We start from the raw sequence: 20,674 nt of genomic DNA on the forward strand, positions 1-20,674 counted from the left end.
GAGATATATTTCAGATAGGCATTCTTCATATCTCTCAAAGGCTGCAGAATATGGCATTTAAAATATTTTAATAACTTAGGACTTTTCATGACAATCAGACATATCTGCTCCTGGCGGCACCAATCTACTTCGAGAGGAAGATGGGCATTGAAGAGGATCCTTATGGAGTTGGATAGCCATTTGGGCAAGAAACTGCTCTTGCCTGGACTATTGCATAAAATGGACACAGAGAACCCGCAGAGAGAGGACTGCTAAACTTGCCTAAAGGTGAGATGGTCTTTTGGGGTTCATGACTCATGAAAGAGTCTGCGAGACATTCTGCAGGACACAGCAGATAGTGACTAAACTGTCTTTGAAATTTCCTGCTTCATGGAAATGTCTGCTGGATACTATGGGCCTAAAGGCTGAAGATGGATGCCCCAACCATACAAAAGAACTTTGGGTGACTGTCCAGGCAGCAAGATGTCTCTGTCATTTCTAGAGTTTTCTTATTTCTTGTTTACTTAGGTAGTATTATATCCTTCTGGAGTCTTTGATGGAGTTGAAGAATGAATAGATAGTTATAGTTTTCCTTAGTTATGATAAAAGATAAAATAGATATAAATATTGTAACTGTAATTCTTGCTTGATAACTGTTTTGCTATATGTAATTTTACTATGTTAAAGTTAAAGCCTTTCTTTTTTGTTTAAACAGAAAAAGGGGAAATGATGTGGGAGTGATTTCTTATTAATAAAGAAACTGCCTAGACCCATTTGATAGGCCAACCCTTAGGTAGGCGGAGTAAACAGAACGGAATGCTGGGAGAAAGAAGCTGAGTGAGGGAGTCGCCATGATTCTCCCACTCCAGACAGACGCAGGTTAAGATCATTCCTGGTAAGCCAGCTCGTGGGCTACACAGATTAATAGAAATGGGTTAGATCAATATGTAAAAGCTAGCCAATAAGAAACTGAAACTAATGGGTCAGGCAGTGTTTAAAAGAATACAGTTTCCGTGTAATTATTTTGGGTAAAGCTAGCTGGGTGGCGGGACACAGCCCGCCGCTCCGTATTTCAACAACCTGTGTCTCTCGTTTCCTGCTGCCTACTGATCTCAGTTCCTTCTCCAGCACCACATCTGCCTATGTGCTGCCATGTTTCTTACCATGATGATAATGTACCTCTAAAGCTGTAAGCCAGCCCAGTTAGATGTTTTCCTGTATAAATGTTGCCATGGTCAGAGTGTCTCTTCACAGTCATATAACACTGACTAAGACAGCTGTTGAAAACTGAGAGCTCTTCTCCATTTGCTTCACTTCCTTATACTTTTCCTTTTTTTCCTCCCACACTAAATTCTTCTTCAACAAATCTCCTCTGTTGTGTTTGATTGTAGAATAAGACATCTTGGACCCTCCTCCACTCCCACTTAATGCTCCATGACAAACTGTTGGAAGTCTTGCTCTCACCGAGTCTTGACCATCTCTTATTTCTTTGAGTTCACGTTTTACTTGAATTGTTCTTTTGACTGTTACAATAGCTTTTGCATCACAGATTCTGTGCTCTTTCTCTGATTTTAAACTTCCTGAAACTTCTGCACCACTCGAAGCCATTGGCTAGCTGTGAAGTAAGTTATTGCTTGGCCTCTGTTTTTATACCATATCTGCATATCTGTGATCACAGAGAAATGTGCTGCTTTTTAAGATTTTTCTTTCATGGTCCTTCCTACAAGATGTGTGCAATACAGCTTTATATGAATAGTGTAGGTAGCATGTTCTCCCGCCTTACTTAAGAACATTATGAATAATCTAATATGTGTCCTGCCAGAGCTTCAAACTCCAAATGTCCCATAAGCTAAAGCCATGGCCTCTTCCCTTCCCCCACTCCAAACCAGCTACTCTAAATTCTATGTTGAACATAGTGACATTTTCTTTGGCAACCAGATCACAATCTTGGAATCACTTGCTGCCCTCGCTACAGCCTATCACCTGTCTGTCACCAGTCCTGTGAATCCTGGCTTCCTAATGTCTTCACATTCATCACTGTCCTGTAGTTTAATTGTTGCCACCATGATCCAGAGGTTTATTACTTTTTATCTGAACTACTGTAGTGATGTCTTGATTTGTTCTAATTCATTTTTAAGTCACTTGTTATAGCTACCCCTTCCTCGGCTTTCAAATTCTCAACACCAGTGCCAAGGACATCTTAACATGTTCTTTAATTTACAGTGTTTATGACTAAGAACCTTGCAACTGAGAAAAAAGGGGAAGAGCATTTTAGTGCAGCAGCTGGGTGTTTTGCCACATGCAGCATGCTTCACTGTGGCCTCTTTCAACTCAATAATTTTAAAACAAGTACAGCAGGCATAATTGATTACCCTTACAGCATCCATTTTTATAACCCTTTTTCCATCCAAAGCAGAATCATAGCTATATTCAATTTGCCACCAGCCATTCTTCCTCAAAAGAGAATTCTAATCATCTGAGCAGGACAGCTTTTAATTTCCTTGTTGGTGTAAAGGTTATTGTATGCCCTCAAATACCTCAAATGGTAAAGAGAAGAGCCCATGTTTCTAGGTAGCTAAGACCTCTGCTACTTTTTGAGAAGGAATGAAAATCATGCTTTCCCTGGTTGCCTCAAACATTGATATCATACCATGACAGAAGCTAGAAAGAACACAACATTAAAAAATATTCAACTCGATCCATCGCTAGATGAAGGTTCTAAGGTGATATGCAAGATATTCATCAGTATGGCTATAGGATAGTGTCATTTCAGGTTCCCTCTCCTCAGTTGCCCAAGGTACTAGCTGGCGACATCTCCCTGGACACCTGCGAGCCCCTCTAGAGTCAAGTCTCTTGCCAACCCTAAGATGGCTCCCTTAATTAGGATATATATTTCTCTGCTCTCGTATCCACCCTTCCTTTATCCCAACCATCCCATTCCCCCAAGCTCCCCCCATCCTCCCCTTATCACGTTTCTCACCCCATTTCCCCTTAGCTCCATGCCACCTCACCCCCAAGTTCCCACTTTTTGCCCGGCAATCTTGTCTACTTCCCATATCCAGGGGGATGACAATATGCTTTTCTTTGGGTTCACCTTCTTATTTAGCTTCTCTAGGATCACCAATTATATGCTCAATGTCCTTTATTAATGGCTAGAAACCAATTATGAGTGAGTACATCCCATGTTCATCTTTTCGGGTCTGCGATACCTCACTCAGGATAGTGTTTTCTATTTCCATTCATTTGCATGCAAAATTCAAGTAGTCATTGTTTTTTACTGCAAAGTAGTACTCTAATATGAATATATTCCACACTTGCTTCATCCATTCTTCCTTTGAAGGGCATCTAGGTTGTTTCCAGGTTCTGGCTATTACAAATAATGCTGCTATGAACATAGTTGAACAAATGCTTTTGTCATATGATGGGGCATCTCTTGGGTATATTTCCAAGAGTGGTATTACCGGATCTTGGGGTAGATTCATCCCGAATTTCCTGAGAAATCGCCACACTGATTTCCAAAGTGGTTGCACAAGTTTGCATTCCCACCAGCAATGGATGAATGTGCCCCTTACTCCACAACCTCTCCAGGAAAGGTTATCATTGGTGTTTTTGATTTTAGCCAGAGACCCAATTTGGAGCACCGGACTGAGCTCTTAAGATACAAATGAGGAGCAGAAGGAGGGAGAACATGAGCAAGGAAGTCAGGACCAGGAGGGGTGCACCCACTCGCTGTGACAGTGGAACTGATCTATTGGGAGCTCACCAAGGCCAGCGGGACTGGGACTGAATAAGCATGGGATGAAACTGGACTTTCTGAACATGGCGGACAATGAAGGCTGATGAGAAGCCAAGGACAATGGCACTAGGTTTCGATCCTAATACATGAACTGGCTTTGTGAGAGTCTAGCCTGTTTGGATGCTCACCTTCCTGGACCTGGATAGAAGTGGGAGGACCTTGGACTTCCTGCAAGGCAGGGAATCTGGACTGCTCTTCATTCTCGAGAGGGAGGGGGAATGGAGTGGGGGGTAGGGGGTAGAGGGAAGGGAGGTGGGGGAGGGGCGATGTGTTGGAGGAGGGGGAGGGAAATGGGAAATGGGGAGGAGGCAGAAATTTTTTTCAACAACTAAAAAAAATAATAAACAAAAAAAATATTCAACTGAAATATCAGAGAGCAATACACGTCATCTCCACCCCGTGGAGTACTTAATACAACAGGTAAGTTGTCCCCTACTCATAGAAATGGGTAGAGTACTCATTCTTCTTGGACAAACTCTGCCTTTGCCTGTGAGCAATTCCACCACATACAGATAAACTAAGAACACACCAGCTTACACAGCAGTTACAACAGAACTAAGATTGGAAACCATAGTTACTAAACCACAGAGACTTTGCTTTCTCCTTCTTATCTGATTAGCTCTATCATCTTCTCAAAGTAATAGAACTATTTTAGGCATTGTTAAGACATCACTACAGGGCCAGGCGATGGTGGCGCACGCCTTTAATCCCAGCACTCGGAAGGCAGAGGCAGGCTGATCTCTGTGAGTTCGAGACCAGCCTGGTCTACAGAGCTAGTTCCAGGACAGGCTCCAAAGCCACAAAAAAACCCTGTCTCGGAAAAAAACAAACAAACAAACAAAAACAAAACAAAACAAAAAAATAAAGACATCATTACAGAGTGCACAGTGTTAAAACAAAATTGGAAAGGGGGAATATCTCATGAATTTCTCCAAATATCCCTATATTGGTTATTCTTCTATTGCTGTGATACAACACCATGGCTAAAGTAACTTGAGGAATAAAGAATTCACTTTGGCTTAGAGTTCAAAGGGAGAAGAACTCCTGATGCAGAACAGAGGAATGGCAGCAAGCAGTAAGCATGGCGGCTGGAGCAGAAGCTGAGATTCACTTCGTGAAATGTTACATGAAGCAGAAATAGTGAACTAGAAATGGCAAGAGACTTTAAATTTCAAAACAGAACCCACTCCACCATAGCATAGTTCCATGAAGGCCACACTTCCCAAACCTACCCAAACAGTACCACCAACAGGGAAGCATGTATTTAAAATGCCTTAGACTATGGAGAACATTTATCATCCAAATCAACATAATTCTATGAGGACTGGGCATTAACATTTTTTGAAAAAAAAAACAAAGAACAACAACAAAAAGGACAACAGAGAACCTAAATAACTTTGTCAAGGACAATAAAGCACATAATTATCTGAATGTGGAAATGAACCAAACACATTCCATTTCTAAAACCTGTTTGTAATTGCTGCATTTTCACAATCCCTTGTGCATATTCTATATGTGCTCAGTGTTCAGAGAGCAGGTTAAGCTAGTTTTCTGTGCTGTATTTATTAGAAAATATAAGAGGCCAAGAGATGAGAGAGCTGGCTTACAGTGCCACATTCTGCACGCATCTGAGGGAGACTGGCAGAGGGATGGATGGAAAGACTATTTGAATTGAAACACTGACAAGAAATGAAATTATCTTTTGGCTGAAAAAGAATCAGCTCCCTATCTCACCTCAGGACTGATCTCTGGAAGAGCGGCTGGCATCCGACATTCTCAAAGAAATCTTCATACATGGCTTAAATTATCAATGATACTGATACTCAGAGACTCTGGCCAAGTACAAGGTGCCTCGCTCAGCTCCACAGCTAATTTTAAGCTCCTTAGTCTGGGATTTATGTCCCGATTATATTGAACTATTCGAACCCTCCTCCATCTCCCAAACCTTCTTTTTTGACACTTGCTATTTCTTCTACTTAAATTTATCTAATCAAGCATTATTTTTATATTAGTGTGAGCAATATCTTTACAAAGAAAATTAAACTTGCTTGTAGATAAGTTAAAAATACAAGGAGTATATATTTAATAGAAATAGAAATAACCTCAACAGTTAGATATCTCAATGGGACATACGGTGAGGGCAATGTTAGAATCCTAGAAAATGAGGTTAGCTCAGTGGGAAACTCTGTTTTATATTTCCAGCAATTCTCTTCAACTTCTACTCCGCTAACAAATAAAATAAAGCCCATGCTTGTGCGACATCTTGAAAATGTACAGTTTCTGGCTTTGTTCCTAAAGAGAAGCCAGGGGCACAAATTCAATAGGCCTGGTAGATCGTTGTGGTCATTTGATTTAATAAAGGAGCTATAGAGCATGACAGCCTTGGGGTTTATACCTAACTCTTCATTTTGTTTTTCAGTTGCGGATTCAAAGTAACCCCACCCTACAAAGCTTCTGTTTAAAGTAATGTCTTAAAAGTAAGTGGCATGTAATTTACAATCTTCCTCCAACAGCAGTGGGCTATTATGTTCCTGTCACTGTAATAGAAGACCTCAACAAAAAGGTGCTGCTCTACTATTTTCTTAGGATAACAATTTTTCTGTTTAACAACATGAATATTGAACAGCATTTTTCTCTTCAACTATCACTAAAGGAATCTGAGGAGACCATTAACAACAAAAAAAGAGAGATTAGTAATATCTCTCTTGCAGAGATGCGAGAGGAAGGGAGCATTTTATAAAGCCGTTATCGATCAAAGTTTATTTCTCTAGCCACAGAAAACCAGATGCTCTCAAATCTTTGTGCACCACAAAGGGTTCCAGAGAGATTCCAGAGAAAAGCGAGAACATATGCTGGTGCTCTCTGAGAGTTTTCATTTTGCAGTAAGATTTCTGGCTCCTAACAGGAGAGTAATTCCATTGTGTATGGTATCACAGCACAATAAATTTCATTAGTAGATCCCTAATATCTATCCAGTTGGAGAAATATACAGTGAAAATAGGTTAAAACTTTCCTCTTAACTATTAATTAAGGTGCCTCAGGTGGTCTACTTCCTATTAATTGCTTTGTGCTACCAGAAAAATTCTGTCAAAGCAGTATACATGTTAATTAGTGCTGCTTGCAACATGCTAAAACTAGAGACATGAATGTTCCCCTCTAAATCAATATCAGCCCCCACCAAGGCAGTCACTATTAAACACTGCCCATGACAGCACATATGCCATGGCTAATTCTACAAACCTTTAAATGTTTTTAACTAGACTGATGCTTGTGTTAGAATTACCAGATCAATAAAAGTCATACATTCCATTATGATCTACAACCAATACTGTCGTAAGAAAAACACAAAGCAACAAACTAAATTTAAACCATGTGGGCATTATTCAGGATTGGGAATATGTAAGTACCGTTGGCTGTTTTTCCTTTTCATATTTTATTTTTTTAAGAAGGAACATTTAGCAAGTAGCTGTTATTATCCCATATATAGTTTATAGGAAACAGAATCTCAGAAAGTCATTCCAACGAACTACAGATGTTTTCCAATCTTTTCATTTGAAAACAGCATAGACACGATCCTGTGAGTTTGAAAAAAGAAACAAGTTTGATGCTGCAACAATTGAGAAAAGAAGAGCTACTTTGGATAATTTCACTAGGATTGAGGGTTGGCAAGCCCATCTTTTGTTTTCTTTTGCTTTATTTCTTAGTTTTTGTCCTTGCTCCTAGTTTCCCAGTATGTAATAGTGTCTTCTAAGAGAGCTTTCACTATGTTCATCCCACACAAATTCCTGTGTACAATCAGACAGGTATAGAATGGATGGAGTCAGGGAGGAGCAATTTTGCGAAAGAAAAAATGTGAGATTGGAAAAAAGTACCATTACAAAACAGAAGTTTAGTTGAAATCTAAAACAACAGGAATTTTCTGCTTCAGAGTTTCTTCTCGCTGTGGTCTGCAGACAAGCAGCATCAGAACCACATGGGAATTCAATAAATATGTATGCTCCCCATATGTACTGAGTCAAAACTGGCAGGAGACCTAGAAGTCTGTTTTGCAAGTCCTTGATATATGCCGGTTTGAGGATGCTTGTCTACATGAAAATTTCAGGTTATTATCATGAACAAATGCTCCTTTGTGTGGATCTTAAATTGCAGACACTAGGCTAAATTCAAATTAATCCCTCCAAATAAATCCTTCTCTAATTCCTTTTATTTTCAGTTACCAAAAATTAAGTTGGAGGGTCCATCTGGAGACCCAAGAGTGACCCTAGAATTCCTCTACTCTAACTTCCTGTTGTAGCCACCTATTTGACATTCTATACTCTTTTTTCAGTCTCTCTGCTGGTCTTCCTGGCACTTTCTTTCCCTATAACCTCAAATTCATTTCTCATCTATAGATGAAGGTATAAAGTTAAGGTAAAATCTAACAGTGTTTTGTGTCTGATCATTAAGGCTCATAGAATAAAGCCCAAGTAAGTGCTTAGACATAGCTAAAGCACTGTTTGAGCTTGCTGGCCACATATCATAGGTTAATTGACATGAGTTGCATGAACTTTACAAGATGTTCAGGAAGAAAATTGTGCGAAGTTTAAGCATCTTTTTGTCCCATACTCAGCCCTCAGCCTTCATAAAAATCCTTGTTGTGCAAAAAGCTTCACAGATATAACTATTGCAGACTGAAGAGAATCCTGAATCCTGATTTGGTTTGTCAGATGTGTGTCTTAAGCTTCTTAGAGAGAGTAATGATTCTAAATACACTATAACATAGGTTAACTGTCCAGAAATACCCCATGGTGAAAAACATTTTACATGAAAGCAACATTTTACATGAAAGCAAGCATGCTTTGACTTATTCTTATTGTTTGTTTTAAAGCTTGGTTAAAAGGATCAGGAAAAAAACACCCAGAAAATAAGCAAACCATTACCTGAAAGGGGAATGGTGTGTGAAGTCCTTCTGTATATGTGTTGCTTTTATTGGTTAATAAAGAAGCACTTTTGGGCCAGCACAATGCAGAATAAAGCTAGGCAGGGGAAAATAAACTGAATGCTGGGAGAAAGAAGGCAGAGCAAAAGGGGGAAGTCATGTAGGACACCATGGTAGGACAGACATGCTGGTAAGTCGCAGACATGTGGAAATACACAGATCTATAGAAACAGGTTAATCAAAGATATAAGAGATAGCTAGCAATATGCTTAAGTGATTGGCTAAGCAGTTATTTAAATAATATAGTTTTTATGTAATTATTTAGAGTCTAGGCAGCTAGGAATGAATGAGCAGCCTTCCATCAACTAATTGGCTTACCAACATGGGACTGACTAAATCTACATAAAACTTGAGAAAGCTTGGAAAGGAATACCAGATAAACACACACACACACACACACACACACACACACACCAAAAAAAGCACAAAAACAAAGTTTAGCCACCTTTTTTTTTTCTGCTGGCAGCATGCCACAGCTCTCTTAAGAGAGGTCTTCCTGATTCAGTGGTAGCATCAAAAACAAACAAACAAACAAAAACACACAGTTTCAAAACAGTGGCTTCCTGGACCATGCTGCCAGCACAAACTCTGGCTCTTTTAGAAGAGTGAGCATTTAAACGGGTTTTTGTGAGCAACATATTTCAAACAGCTTAGTGGCGTGAACATAGACCCCTGCATACTTGGAACTAGGGTGGTACGCACGGCTTGCAGTGGGATTGAACAAGTCTGTACCATATTGGACTGGGCAGAGCCAAAAGGCAAAACAGCCTTAGTCCTAGTGACGCCACAGTTTAGCATTTTAAGAAGTGCTCCTGGCCTGCACCCGGCTGAGGCTGCTCGAGAGCTGCGGTTCGCCACTTGATGATTTTCTGCCGATTCTGGACAAAGATGGCAACCAGTGATGCTGTTCTGAAGAGGCTCGAGCAGAAGGGTGCAGAGGCAGACCAGATCATTGAATATCTCAAGCAGCAGGTTGCCCTTCTCAAGGAGAAGGCGGTTTTGCAGGCAACGTTGAGAGAAGAAAAGAAACTTCGAGTTGAAAATGCTAAACTGAAGAAAGAAATAGAAGAGCTAAAGCAGGAGCTGATTCAGGCGGAGATTCAGAATGGGGTGAAACAAATTCCAGTCCCATCTGACACTCAGCAGCAAGCTAAACCTGCAGTTTCTGCAACTGTGGTACAGTCTACCTCAGTATCAACCACCTCTTCTAGTGTAAAAGAACAGACCAAAGGAGGGGGAGGAGAAGAAAAGAAGGTAAAAGAGAAGGCTGAGAAGAATGGAGAGAAAAAGAAGAAAGAGCAGTCAGCAGCAGCAAATACTGACTCGAAGCCAATAGACGTTTCTCGTCTGGATCTTCGCATTGGTTGTATTGTTACTGCCAAAAAGCATCCAGATGCAGACTCGCTGTATGTAGAAGTAGATGTGGGAGAAGCAGCCCCAAGGACCGTCGTCAGTGGACTGGTGAATCACGTTCCCCTGGAGCAGATGCAAAATCGGATGGTGGTTTTACTTTGTAATCTGAAGCCTGCAAAAATGCGGGGAGTCCTGTCTCAAGCAATGGTAATGTGTGCTAGTTCACCAGAGAAAGTGGAAATTCTGGCTCCTCCCAATGGGTCTGTTCCTGGAGACAGAATTACTTTTGATGCTTTCCCTGGAGAGCCTGACAAGGAGCTGAACCCTAAGAAGAAGATCTGGGAGCAGATCCAGCCTGACCTGCACACCAATGCTGAGTGTGTGGCCACATACAAAGGGGCTCCCTTTGAGGTGAAGGGAAACGGCGTTTGCAGGGCCCAAACCATGCCAATAGTGGAATTAAATAAGTGCTCTGTTACTGAAAGACATTGAGAAACCTTGATAACAATAAAGAGGAGTATATTTGTCACTTACACATAAAAAAAAAAAGAAGTGCTCCTGGACAGAAAAGGATTTTAGATATGCAATAAGATATATTAAGACATAAAAGACCTCTAAATGAGACAGAGTGTGTTTAAAAAAATATATATGTAGGCTTGGGAAAGAGATGAAAAAGAGTAAAGAAACAGTAAATGTAATATAAATATAAACTAAATATAATATAAATGTCATAGATTAAAGGAGTAAAAATAATAAAATAAATATTAAACTTGTAGAAAAAGTAATAGAGTAAGAAAAATAAGCCATATAAAGATGGAATATACACAGAGAGCCTGGATTAGGCATATTATTATTTTTTCTTTGAATTTTTTGACTGTGAGGGAGCTAAGTCCTAGGTGACATTACATTGTAAGGACTGCTAAGCTAAAACAACCTATATATTTTAAAGGTATCTTGAAAATTTGGGTCTAAAAATATGTTATTTTCGAAAAGAGGTTCTTGTTTCCACAAAGGATGAGAACCAGTGGAATCCTTCCAGAAAATTGTGGTTTGATGGACAAAGTTCTCCCAAAAGGGTGCTATAAATACCCTCCCCCATTATTACTTTGTGAAAGAGAAAGCAGGAAGCAGTTTGGAGAGAACTATACCAAAATTCCCTAAATGATTGTTTATAAATGTTTGTTTATATTTAAAAGGAGATATGTTATACAGATTTGCATTGGTATGGATCTTGGTTTATTGATACAAATTTAAGGGAAATTTTGTTATATGTGTATTACTGTTCTGAATTAAGGTATTGTGTTTTTACAGTTCATTTTAAAATGTAATGCATAGTTAAGAAATAAGAGTTAGTAGATAGTCATCTATAATAGTCAAGCTTCTAGTTATATTAGGTTTTCTAGATATAAAGAGATATATTTCAATTTGATAGGTATTCTTCAAATCTTTCAGAGACCTTTAGAATATGGCATTTAAAATATTTTAGTAACTTAAGACTTCATAACAATGAGACACATCTGCTCCTAGCAACACCAATCTACTTCAAGAGGATAATGGGCATCAAAACAGATCCTCATGGAGTTTGTTAGCCATTTGGGCAAGGAACTTCTCTTGTCTGAACAGCTTGACGTTATGCTATATGAACTGGACATGCAGGACCCACAGAAAATGGCTGCTGAAGTTCCCTAAAAAAGATGAGATAGTCCTTTGGGGTTCCTGCTTCTTGAAAGAGTCTGCCAGACATTTTTCAGAACATAAAAGAAAGCAACAGATGGACTTTGTCATTACAAAGCAGAATAGCTCTTCAAATTTTCTGCCTCATGGAAAAGTCTGCCAGATACTATGGGCCTGTGGGCTGAAGATTGGATGCCCCAATGATACAGAAGAACTTTTGATGACTCTCCAGGCAGCGAGATGCCTCTGTCAATTCTAGAGTTTTAGAAGTTGCTTACAATGCACTTGCTGTTTACTTAGGTAATATTATATCATTCTGGAGTCTCTGATAGAGTTATAAATAAATAGTTATAGTTTTCCTTATTTATGATAAAAGATAAAGTAGATTATAAATATTGTAACTATAATTCTTCATACCTGTTTTGTTATATGTAATTTTACAATGTTAAAGTTAAATAAATCTTCCTTTTTATTTACACAGAAAAAGGGAAATGGTGCAGGAAGTCCTTCTGTAAATGTGTTGCTTTTATTGGTTAATGAATAAAGAAGCTGCTTTTGGCCAATGGCTTAACAGAATATAGCCATGCTGGAAAAGATATATAGAGAGTAGGTGGAGTTAAGGGAGAAGCCATATAGCCCCGCTGGAGACAGATGCCGGACAGTGGATAGAACATTACCAGGTAAGCCACAGCCATGTAGTGAGACACAGATTATTGAAGATGGGTTAGTTCAGGATATAAGAGCTAACTAAAAATATGTTTAAGCTATTGGACAAACAGTATTGCAAATAATATAGTTTCTGAGTGATTATTTTATGGTTGGGGCAGCTGGGAATGAACAAGCAGCCTTCTATAGCAAGAGAATGTTATTTAATCTGACAACTGATTTGACAAGAAGAAGGCATACAAATTGTATTCTGTATTTTAGGTTTTATCTTGCTTATTTCACATTAAATTTTATTATTTTTCCTATTTTTAATCAAAAGTAAATTATCTTTATACCACACATTTTGATTAAGATTTCTCCTACTCTACCTCCTCTGAGAGCCTTCCTGGATCTTCTCTACCAAATCCACACCATCTTTTTTCTCTCATTAAAACTAAACATGCAATTAAAAAACATAATAAAATAAGATAAAAACACTAAAAATAGAAAAGCACAAAACAAACAGAAAAATATGCAGAGACCACAAATGTTCTTAAACAATAAATTTCCATAAAAACCTAAGCCAGAACCCATAGTATAAACACAAAAGACTGTAAAGTAAAGGAAAAAAAAATTCTGACGAAATATTTTGAGTCAAAAAAAGCTTCCCCCAAATTCCACTGAGTTAATTTTCTGTTGGCCAACTACCGCTGGGCATGGACCCTGTTCTTAAGAGTGGTTGGTGTAGCCGGTGATACAATACTGGAGAAAGATAATTCTTCACTTACAAGCATTTATCAATTGGAGATGACTTCTGCTCCAATCAGCACTTGACACTGTGGCTGCTTCCACTCTCTACACTGGAAACTCATCTGTCTAAGACTTGTGCAGGCCCTGTGTAAGCCTCCTCAGTCTCTGTACATCAATCCCATTGTGTATACAAGACCATATTTCCTTGGTGTTTTCCATTCCCAATGGCTCTTAGAGTCTTTTTTCTGCAGTGTTCCCTGACACATCCTATTTAGGACTGAATATTTCAAGATCTTCCACTTTTTTGCACATTGTCAAGTTATGGCTCTCTGTATTTGTTCTCATTTACTGCAGGAAGAAGCTTCTCAGACGATGGCTGAGCAAGACTGACCTATCAGTTTAGCAGAATTGTCATCAGAAGTCATTTTATTACTGTGTCCCTTAAGCACAACAGTGGTTTTTCGTAGTAATGGGGGCGGCAGGGCTGTGTTCCCAGCACCCCGGCCGCCTGCTCGGCTGGCTTATGCCCCAAAATAATTACACAGACACTGTATTCTTTTAAGCACTGCTTGGCCCTTTAGCTCTAGCACTTACAGGCTAATTCTCACATCCCGATCAACCCATCTCTAATAATCTGTGAGAACCGGTCTTACGGGGAAGATTCTAGCCTAGTCCATCCTGGGTCGGAGCTTCATGCCGGGAGCGGGGCATGGCATCTCTCTCAGGCGTCTGCTCCCTAGAGGAAAGCTGTCAAGTCTCTCAGCTCACTTCCTCTTCCTCCCAGCATTTTGTTCTGTTTACTCCTCCCACCTATCCTCTAACCAATAAAATGGGCCAGGGCAGTGCCTTTATTAGCCAATGACCTTCCTCCATCAGTTTTTGGTCTTTTTTCTATGTCCCTGGCCTATGTAGTTTCAAGTTCTTTGCCACCATTGGCAATGCCTGGGGTGGGTTTCATCTAATGGAGTGGGCCTTAAATCCAATCAGATACTGTTTGATAACTCTCACAAGCGTTGTGATGCTACTGTGATACTATAGCACTATATTTTGTAGACAGTGCACCGTTGTTAATTGATGGGTTCATAACTGAGTTTGTAACTTTTTCCTTTAGTAGCCCGTGGAATATCTTCCAGTACCATAAACACTAGTCAGTAGGGGTAAAAGCTCTAAGTAGGCACCAAGTCTACTTCTCCATGTCCATTGGGTTGTGTAGGCATTGTTTTTAAAGACTAGGTCTTTACCATCAGTTTCTGAAGTGTCACGGGCCATGAGAATCAGATGGCATCTAGTGTTCAGATGTCAACCCACTAGAGGCATGGTTATTTAATACTGTTCGGACAAGTCTGCAGGACCATCGACTTTGAAAGTTGTTGCCCACTTTTGCTGAAACAGCTTGGTGTTTCCTTTATACCTGCACTGTAGTATGTAATCTCATGGGACATGTGTATGTAATCTCATGATTGCATCTCAGTCTTAATGGGCATATGTATCTGTGGCTGGTAGATGACTTTTCATTTATCTGTTTAGTTCTGATATACAGAATATATACTGGGACATGCTTAAAAGTTGGATCTATTTGTCCCACAAGGACTGTGGACATTTAAAAATTTGCCTTCTTCTTTTGATTACTGGATGGCTTCTCTGTTTTCTTTACATTCAGTGTTATGATATTTTCTTTAAAACACATTTGCCTGGTTACTTTATAATGATAAAATAAGTAAGCCTTGTAATGTCATTATGATCCTAGACAATTACCTACATATTGAAGAAAAATGAAAATAAAGAAATCTAATCCTTAAGTCATTCATTGAAAACAGAAGGATATATGAACACCCTAGGCTCATATGTTTGAATCCTTGGCCCGCACTTGATGGAAATTCTAGCGAAGGAGTAGGAGGTGTGGCCTTGTTGGAGGAAGTCTATCATTGGTGGTATGCTCTGAGTTTTCAAAAGCCCACACCATTTCCAAAGTATGCTTTGCTTTGTGGTTGTTAATCAAAATGTGAATTCTCAGCAACTGCTCCAGTACCTTGCTTTCCTCCCTGCTGGCCAAAGTCTCTAAACTGTTAAAGCTCTGAACCCCAAATAAACTCTTTTTCTACAGATTGCCTTGGCAGCAATGTCTTATCACAGCTATAGAAAAGTGACTGAGATAGTGCTAATTAAGGAGGTAAGGGAAAGGAGATGGGAATGAGCAATATCTAGAAAGACTATTAAAAAGCTATGAGAGAATGTATAATTTTAGAGTGCTTACCCTTGATTACCACACAGAACTTGAAGGTAAGATTCTTTTGCTAAAGATAGCACACACTTCATACATATGGCTTGAAGGAATAAAGTGAAAACTGACCTTGAAGCCTCCTCCTGAAAACTAACTCTTTAGAGCTAAAATTGCTTTGCAAGTTGCCAAGAAAGAACAGGAATCAATAATCCTATCCAGATGTAAAGCCTATGAATCAGAACAATGACCATGCTAGAAATATATCCCCAAGGATGCAATGGTGGCACTTACATCTTGTGTAGTAACCATCAGCTGTCTCATTGGACTCCTAGCCAACTCCATAAGAGAAAACTCCTTTATTACTCTTAATGTGGTCTGCTACACATTGCTTGTCAGTCGTAGAGCCTAGGTAGGAACCTACTAACCAGTATATCTCCTACTTAACTCTTCATACTTATTCATATTTACACAGGGAACTGTACCTCTCAACCCTCATCAAAAGAAGCTTAGTTTTCATCAGTTGAAGACCGTAATAGAAAGTCACAACTAGTCACAATATAGCAACAACATACTGCAGGGTTCCCCAAACCAGCTAATAGGTCTATAATACAACCTACCTCAGAGAACCTTACAGAAGAGGCAGATAGCGTGTAAGAGGCAGAGAAATAGAGAAAATACACTGTGGGATAATGTCTTCCATGTGTGCATGGTGAAGCAGCACCCATGAAATCTCAAAAATAAGATCATTTTAACAAGACTTGCACAGATGAAACACTAGGTGGTATGCCAACATGAATGAAGGATATCTCAAAAGACCCTACCCTTAGATAATGAGTTTAGGACAGTTAATTGCTGCTGAAATTGGGAGAACCAGTCTTCTCTAAGACACTGATATTTAATTCCAGGTGATAAGATCTAGCCATATAAACCTAGGAACAATACTAAATATGTATGTATATACATGTCTAGTATATATATGTGTATATATATATATATATGCATATATTGTTGAGAACTTGGGTGGGAGTTGGAGGCACGAGAAGAATTGGAAGGTGAAAGGTAGGAATAAAAGTAATATAAATACAGAAATATAATAGTCACGTATAAAATTCCCTATTTTTTCAATTTCAATAAAATAAAGATATCCGAGGAGATTTTGAAGATAGAAAAGCATAAATCAAGGGATGTAGGAATAATTTTTAATATTAATGTTAAATATCTAGAAAAAGAAACAGATTTAAGAGTATTCATGTAATATGATTTTATTTCAATATGAGATGTGATGACCCAGAAAATGTCATAGAATCCTAGAATATGTGGACCCTGTCTTTTCAAATAGTGCCCCACACAATGAGAGTGTATCCTGAAGATACACAGATCCAGGAATAAACCTGACTGCTGTGGGAAAGGAAAGAAGATAGACCCACAGACACACCGAAAAGCCGAAATAGGGAAGCGTGGACTCTCTGTTGGAGAAATCTTAGCATTCAGAGGCTTAACATACTCATTACACACTTGAATGTGGAGCTAGCCTATTGCAAATGGGTGAACCAAGGAGGTAAGGTTTATTATAGTTTAGCTAACTTAGCTAGGAGCACTCTCTCTAGGGGAATGGGTCATAAAGATCCTGTAGGAAGTTAGAGTAAACACTTCTGCATTCACTAACATCTACACTCAGACACTCTAAAAGGCTTTGCTACCTACCCCCTGACCCTCACATAGAGAAGACTTTGCCATTTCTGTGGTTACAAGGAATTGTGTCCTAGACATGGCCATGTATATGTCAACAATACACATTCACTCAGCACTTCACTCACCCGAAGACGCCTCTACTTCCCCACAAGAGTGGCCACATGGGAGTGTCCTTTCTGCCACAAGACATTTCTTTCTCACCTTCGTCACATTAAAAAAAAAAATCCCATCAATTTATATAGCCGAAATTGCATACAGTCCTATTCAAACCATCACAGCATGCTACTGGTGAACCTTGCAGAAAGTACTTAGCATACAGTACACAAAATCATAGCCTTCTGGAAAGACTCCTCCTTAGAAATATGAAAACCACGCATCTCACCACCATACCACTAATATTTGAATGTCACCAATCTTCGCATACTATAAACCTCAGTTTATAAAAATGTCTCTCTCAAAGTAGTCAGCCTAACAGTTGGATAATCTTAGGAAGGACTGTTTGCTTTTTTATGTCTTACTTTACCCTTCTATAAAATGAAATTTTTAGATCAGTGAGTAGAAATTTGTATGCTACCTACCCATCAAAACAAACCATCACCCGGAATATTCTCCCGAGGCACAGCGTTTGAAGTGTGCGTAGCGTTCATGGGATCACATTATCTCTCTCTTGTAGACAGAAATTCTGAAACAATCTTTTATTCTGCCTTATTAAAGTAACCTGTGTGAGATATTAGAATTGCCCCAGTGATAGGAGTGGTTCTCTGAGAGCCGGGCACCGAGAGTCACAGTCTAATTGCTCTTGCAGGTCTAAGATACCAGACCTCATAATTCTTATTTTACTCTTCCCACATGTGTGTCATCTGCCCTGATTCTTCTGCTGCAGGAAATATCAGTCAGAGTTGAGTACAAATGAGTCATGATCTGAACAGGGGATTATTTTGGTTTTCCACCATACTGGTACCAGAGAGACGGGTAAAACCTAAGTCAATATCCTAACATCAAAAGCTACCAGTCCCTTTAGAAAGTCTGAATGTCTAGTCTCAGAATCCTGAACGTGAAACACATTTTAATTTTCTTAGCTTCAGTCTTCTCCCTTGTAAAAGTTATTCACCGTGAAATGGTTTTGTGAATAGTGAGACTCATCCGGATCCTAGAGAACTGCTACTTCTTACTAGTTCTATATTCTCAGATTAAAAAAAAAAATAAATCATGTCAGATATTCAAAGACAAACATACCAGTACCAGCAAAACAAGAAATAGAAAGACTTACAAACATTGGAGGTGTAGCCTCTAAAACAGATGTGTAACGACACAGCTGGGCTGCTCATTTCTTTTCCAAACAGCAGTTTATAATTGAGATACATTCTTGTAGGCTTTGTCTGTTGATCTAACATTCCTCATCAAGAGGAATTACATGTTTTTAGCCTTATAAGTGTTATACCCTAACAAATATTGGTGTGGTTTTACAATAACTTCTCAGGAGACACAAACAGATGTAAGATTTGGGTGGTTGTATAGGACCTTTCCCTTATCTCTAACACTCTTCTTCTCTGTCTGTCTTCTATCTCATTACCTGATCATGATGCTGACGTCTCAACTACTTTACTGTCAGTTGAACACCAATATTTAAGGCTACAGGCATATACTGATAAGTGTGGTTCCTTTTCTCTAGTCCCCCAGTCAGCAACAGTGGGTTGTGTTGTATGACACCAATGGGGAGTTATCAAGAAATGTGAACTAACCACAGATAGGGAACCGGCAACAGAACAAAGTAAGGAAACAACTGAGTTTCAGCTTTGTGAGTAGATGAGTTTCATTGGGCTTAGTTATATTACTTAAAAAATAGTAATAACTCAAAGACAGCTATATTACAAAAGCCTACCCCAGCATGGGTAGAGGCTCACACAAGCTGGAAACCTTCATTGTTGCAAAAACCCTAGCTCTCATCATAAAAGGATAACTGAGAGTTTATTCTGGAGCCATTCTGAGTAATTATAGCCCAAGAACCCAGATTTAGACTACTTCACCTTCTATATCCCAAAGTGGAAGTAATTTCATGAAGTTTTTAGAGTATTATATTACCAAGTCATAAATCAAGGCATTTTTGAATATATTGGTTTAAGTACAGCAAGATGGAGGAAACTTTCCTAAAATTCGAGATGCTTATGAAGGCATTGTTGGCTCTTGAATTGGAGGAAGATAGTTGTCTGCTAAATTAATAGGTTCCAAAAGGTTCCTATCTATTAGTAAAAGCATGTTAGTTCTGGTACGTAGGTGGGCAAAGAATGACTGTTCCCAAGGGAGCTAGCCAAAGGAAGGTAATTAGTCCCTGAACCTGAAGAATTCTCCTCTCTCCACAGTATTGAAATTCTAATCAATCAATCAGTCAACCAATCCACAAGGACACAGTTTCTTTTGATTAGTTTTTATTCCTTCATACCTGGTGATCACTATACATCTTTCAGACAATTTAAAAGTTGAAGAATGTCCTTTCCAGATAGTTAAGTCTATCTGACCTCTTCTATGCATCTTGGAGGTCCAAGAGAATATTTCAGCTGTCCTTACTGTTTATACATGTTTGGTGAGATAGGGGTCTAGTGAATTGGTCCTTTCAGGGAGCTCCCAAAGCTTTTGAGTTGTTCATTGCCAGAACTTAAAGAACTTTCCTGTAGAATGAAATGTCCTGCTTCCCCCTTAACACCCTATGTTGTAAAGAGCTTCTCCCTGAGAGCATCCTGTTGCTTTGTCTTCTTTTTAACATGTGGTCTTAAAATACTTATCCTTTCACCTCGGTTTTAATCTCAGGAGAAACTTGTTATACAAGTTTCATGCCCCACTTCAAACTTTATTCGACCTCATTATCTCTAGTTTGAGCATCTTCCATTTTTAAGGCTCAGGTTTCTGAAGATCCACTACGATAAATCAGGAAAAATCTCCCCATTTTCAAATTTTCCATCCTAATTCTTTCCATGTAACATAACCAACCACATGTTCTAGAGATTAGCCTGTGGATATCCTCAAGACGTCAGTTCCTACACTTGCATAGCCTGTTTTCTGACAATAACTATATTTGTCAGTTATTTTAAAATTATCACACTGTGAGTATATTGTTGTGGGGTTTTCACAAGATTGTTCAGACATAGATTTAAGACAATAGAAATTGAAGGGCATTTTTCTGGCACAAGGTGTCTTCTTGACAAATCGGAGCCAAGAAATACCACAAAGTCACACCATGCACCAAACTTCACAAAAGAGATTCATTGTGGAGAGGCATCGAATGTTGGCTGCCTCTGTCCAGGAACAGAGACAGCAGAGGACTGGGCATTGGGTAGCCCTATTGTACGTTTTTTTGAAGATGCTCAATGAGCTAGTGGAAAAGAAGAGAAGCCCAAAGTACTGTTTGGTCATTAATTCTGCATCACATTGGGGCAAGGATTTCCAAGTGTCAGGAGCTCTGAGTTATACAGTGGGCAGGGTGTTTTTCTCTTTGCCCTGGTCTCAGGCTTTGGATCAAGTCAGTGGCAAGGTATTCATTCCTTAGCCAATTTATCCTACTTTAAGCACTATAAAATGAGTCTGACAAGTT

The 20,674-nt window shown here is 39.1% G+C and overlaps 1 protein-coding gene across 1 annotated transcript; it reads left to right on the forward strand.

Moving 5' to 3' along the window:
• Nucleotides 1-9,609: 9,609 nt before the first annotated feature.
• Nucleotides 9,610-10,573, forward strand: LOC121449724 (aminoacyl tRNA synthase complex-interacting multifunctional protein 1-like). The gene is given in 2 exon segments (XM_041654376.1): nucleotides 9,610-10,551; nucleotides 10,554-10,573. Coding segments are annotated over 2 exon segments (957 nt in total). The 5' UTR covers nucleotides 9,610-9,614.
• The last annotated feature ends 10,101 nt before the right edge of the window (nucleotides 10,574-20,674 follow it).

Source organism: Microtus oregoni, unplaced genomic scaffold (genome assembly GCF_018167655.1).
Source record: "Microtus oregoni isolate MIOR12 unplaced genomic scaffold, Mior012 000006F_ref0000085, whole genome shotgun sequence".
Lineage (NCBI taxonomy): Eukaryota > Metazoa > Chordata > Mammalia > Rodentia > Cricetidae > Microtus > Microtus oregoni.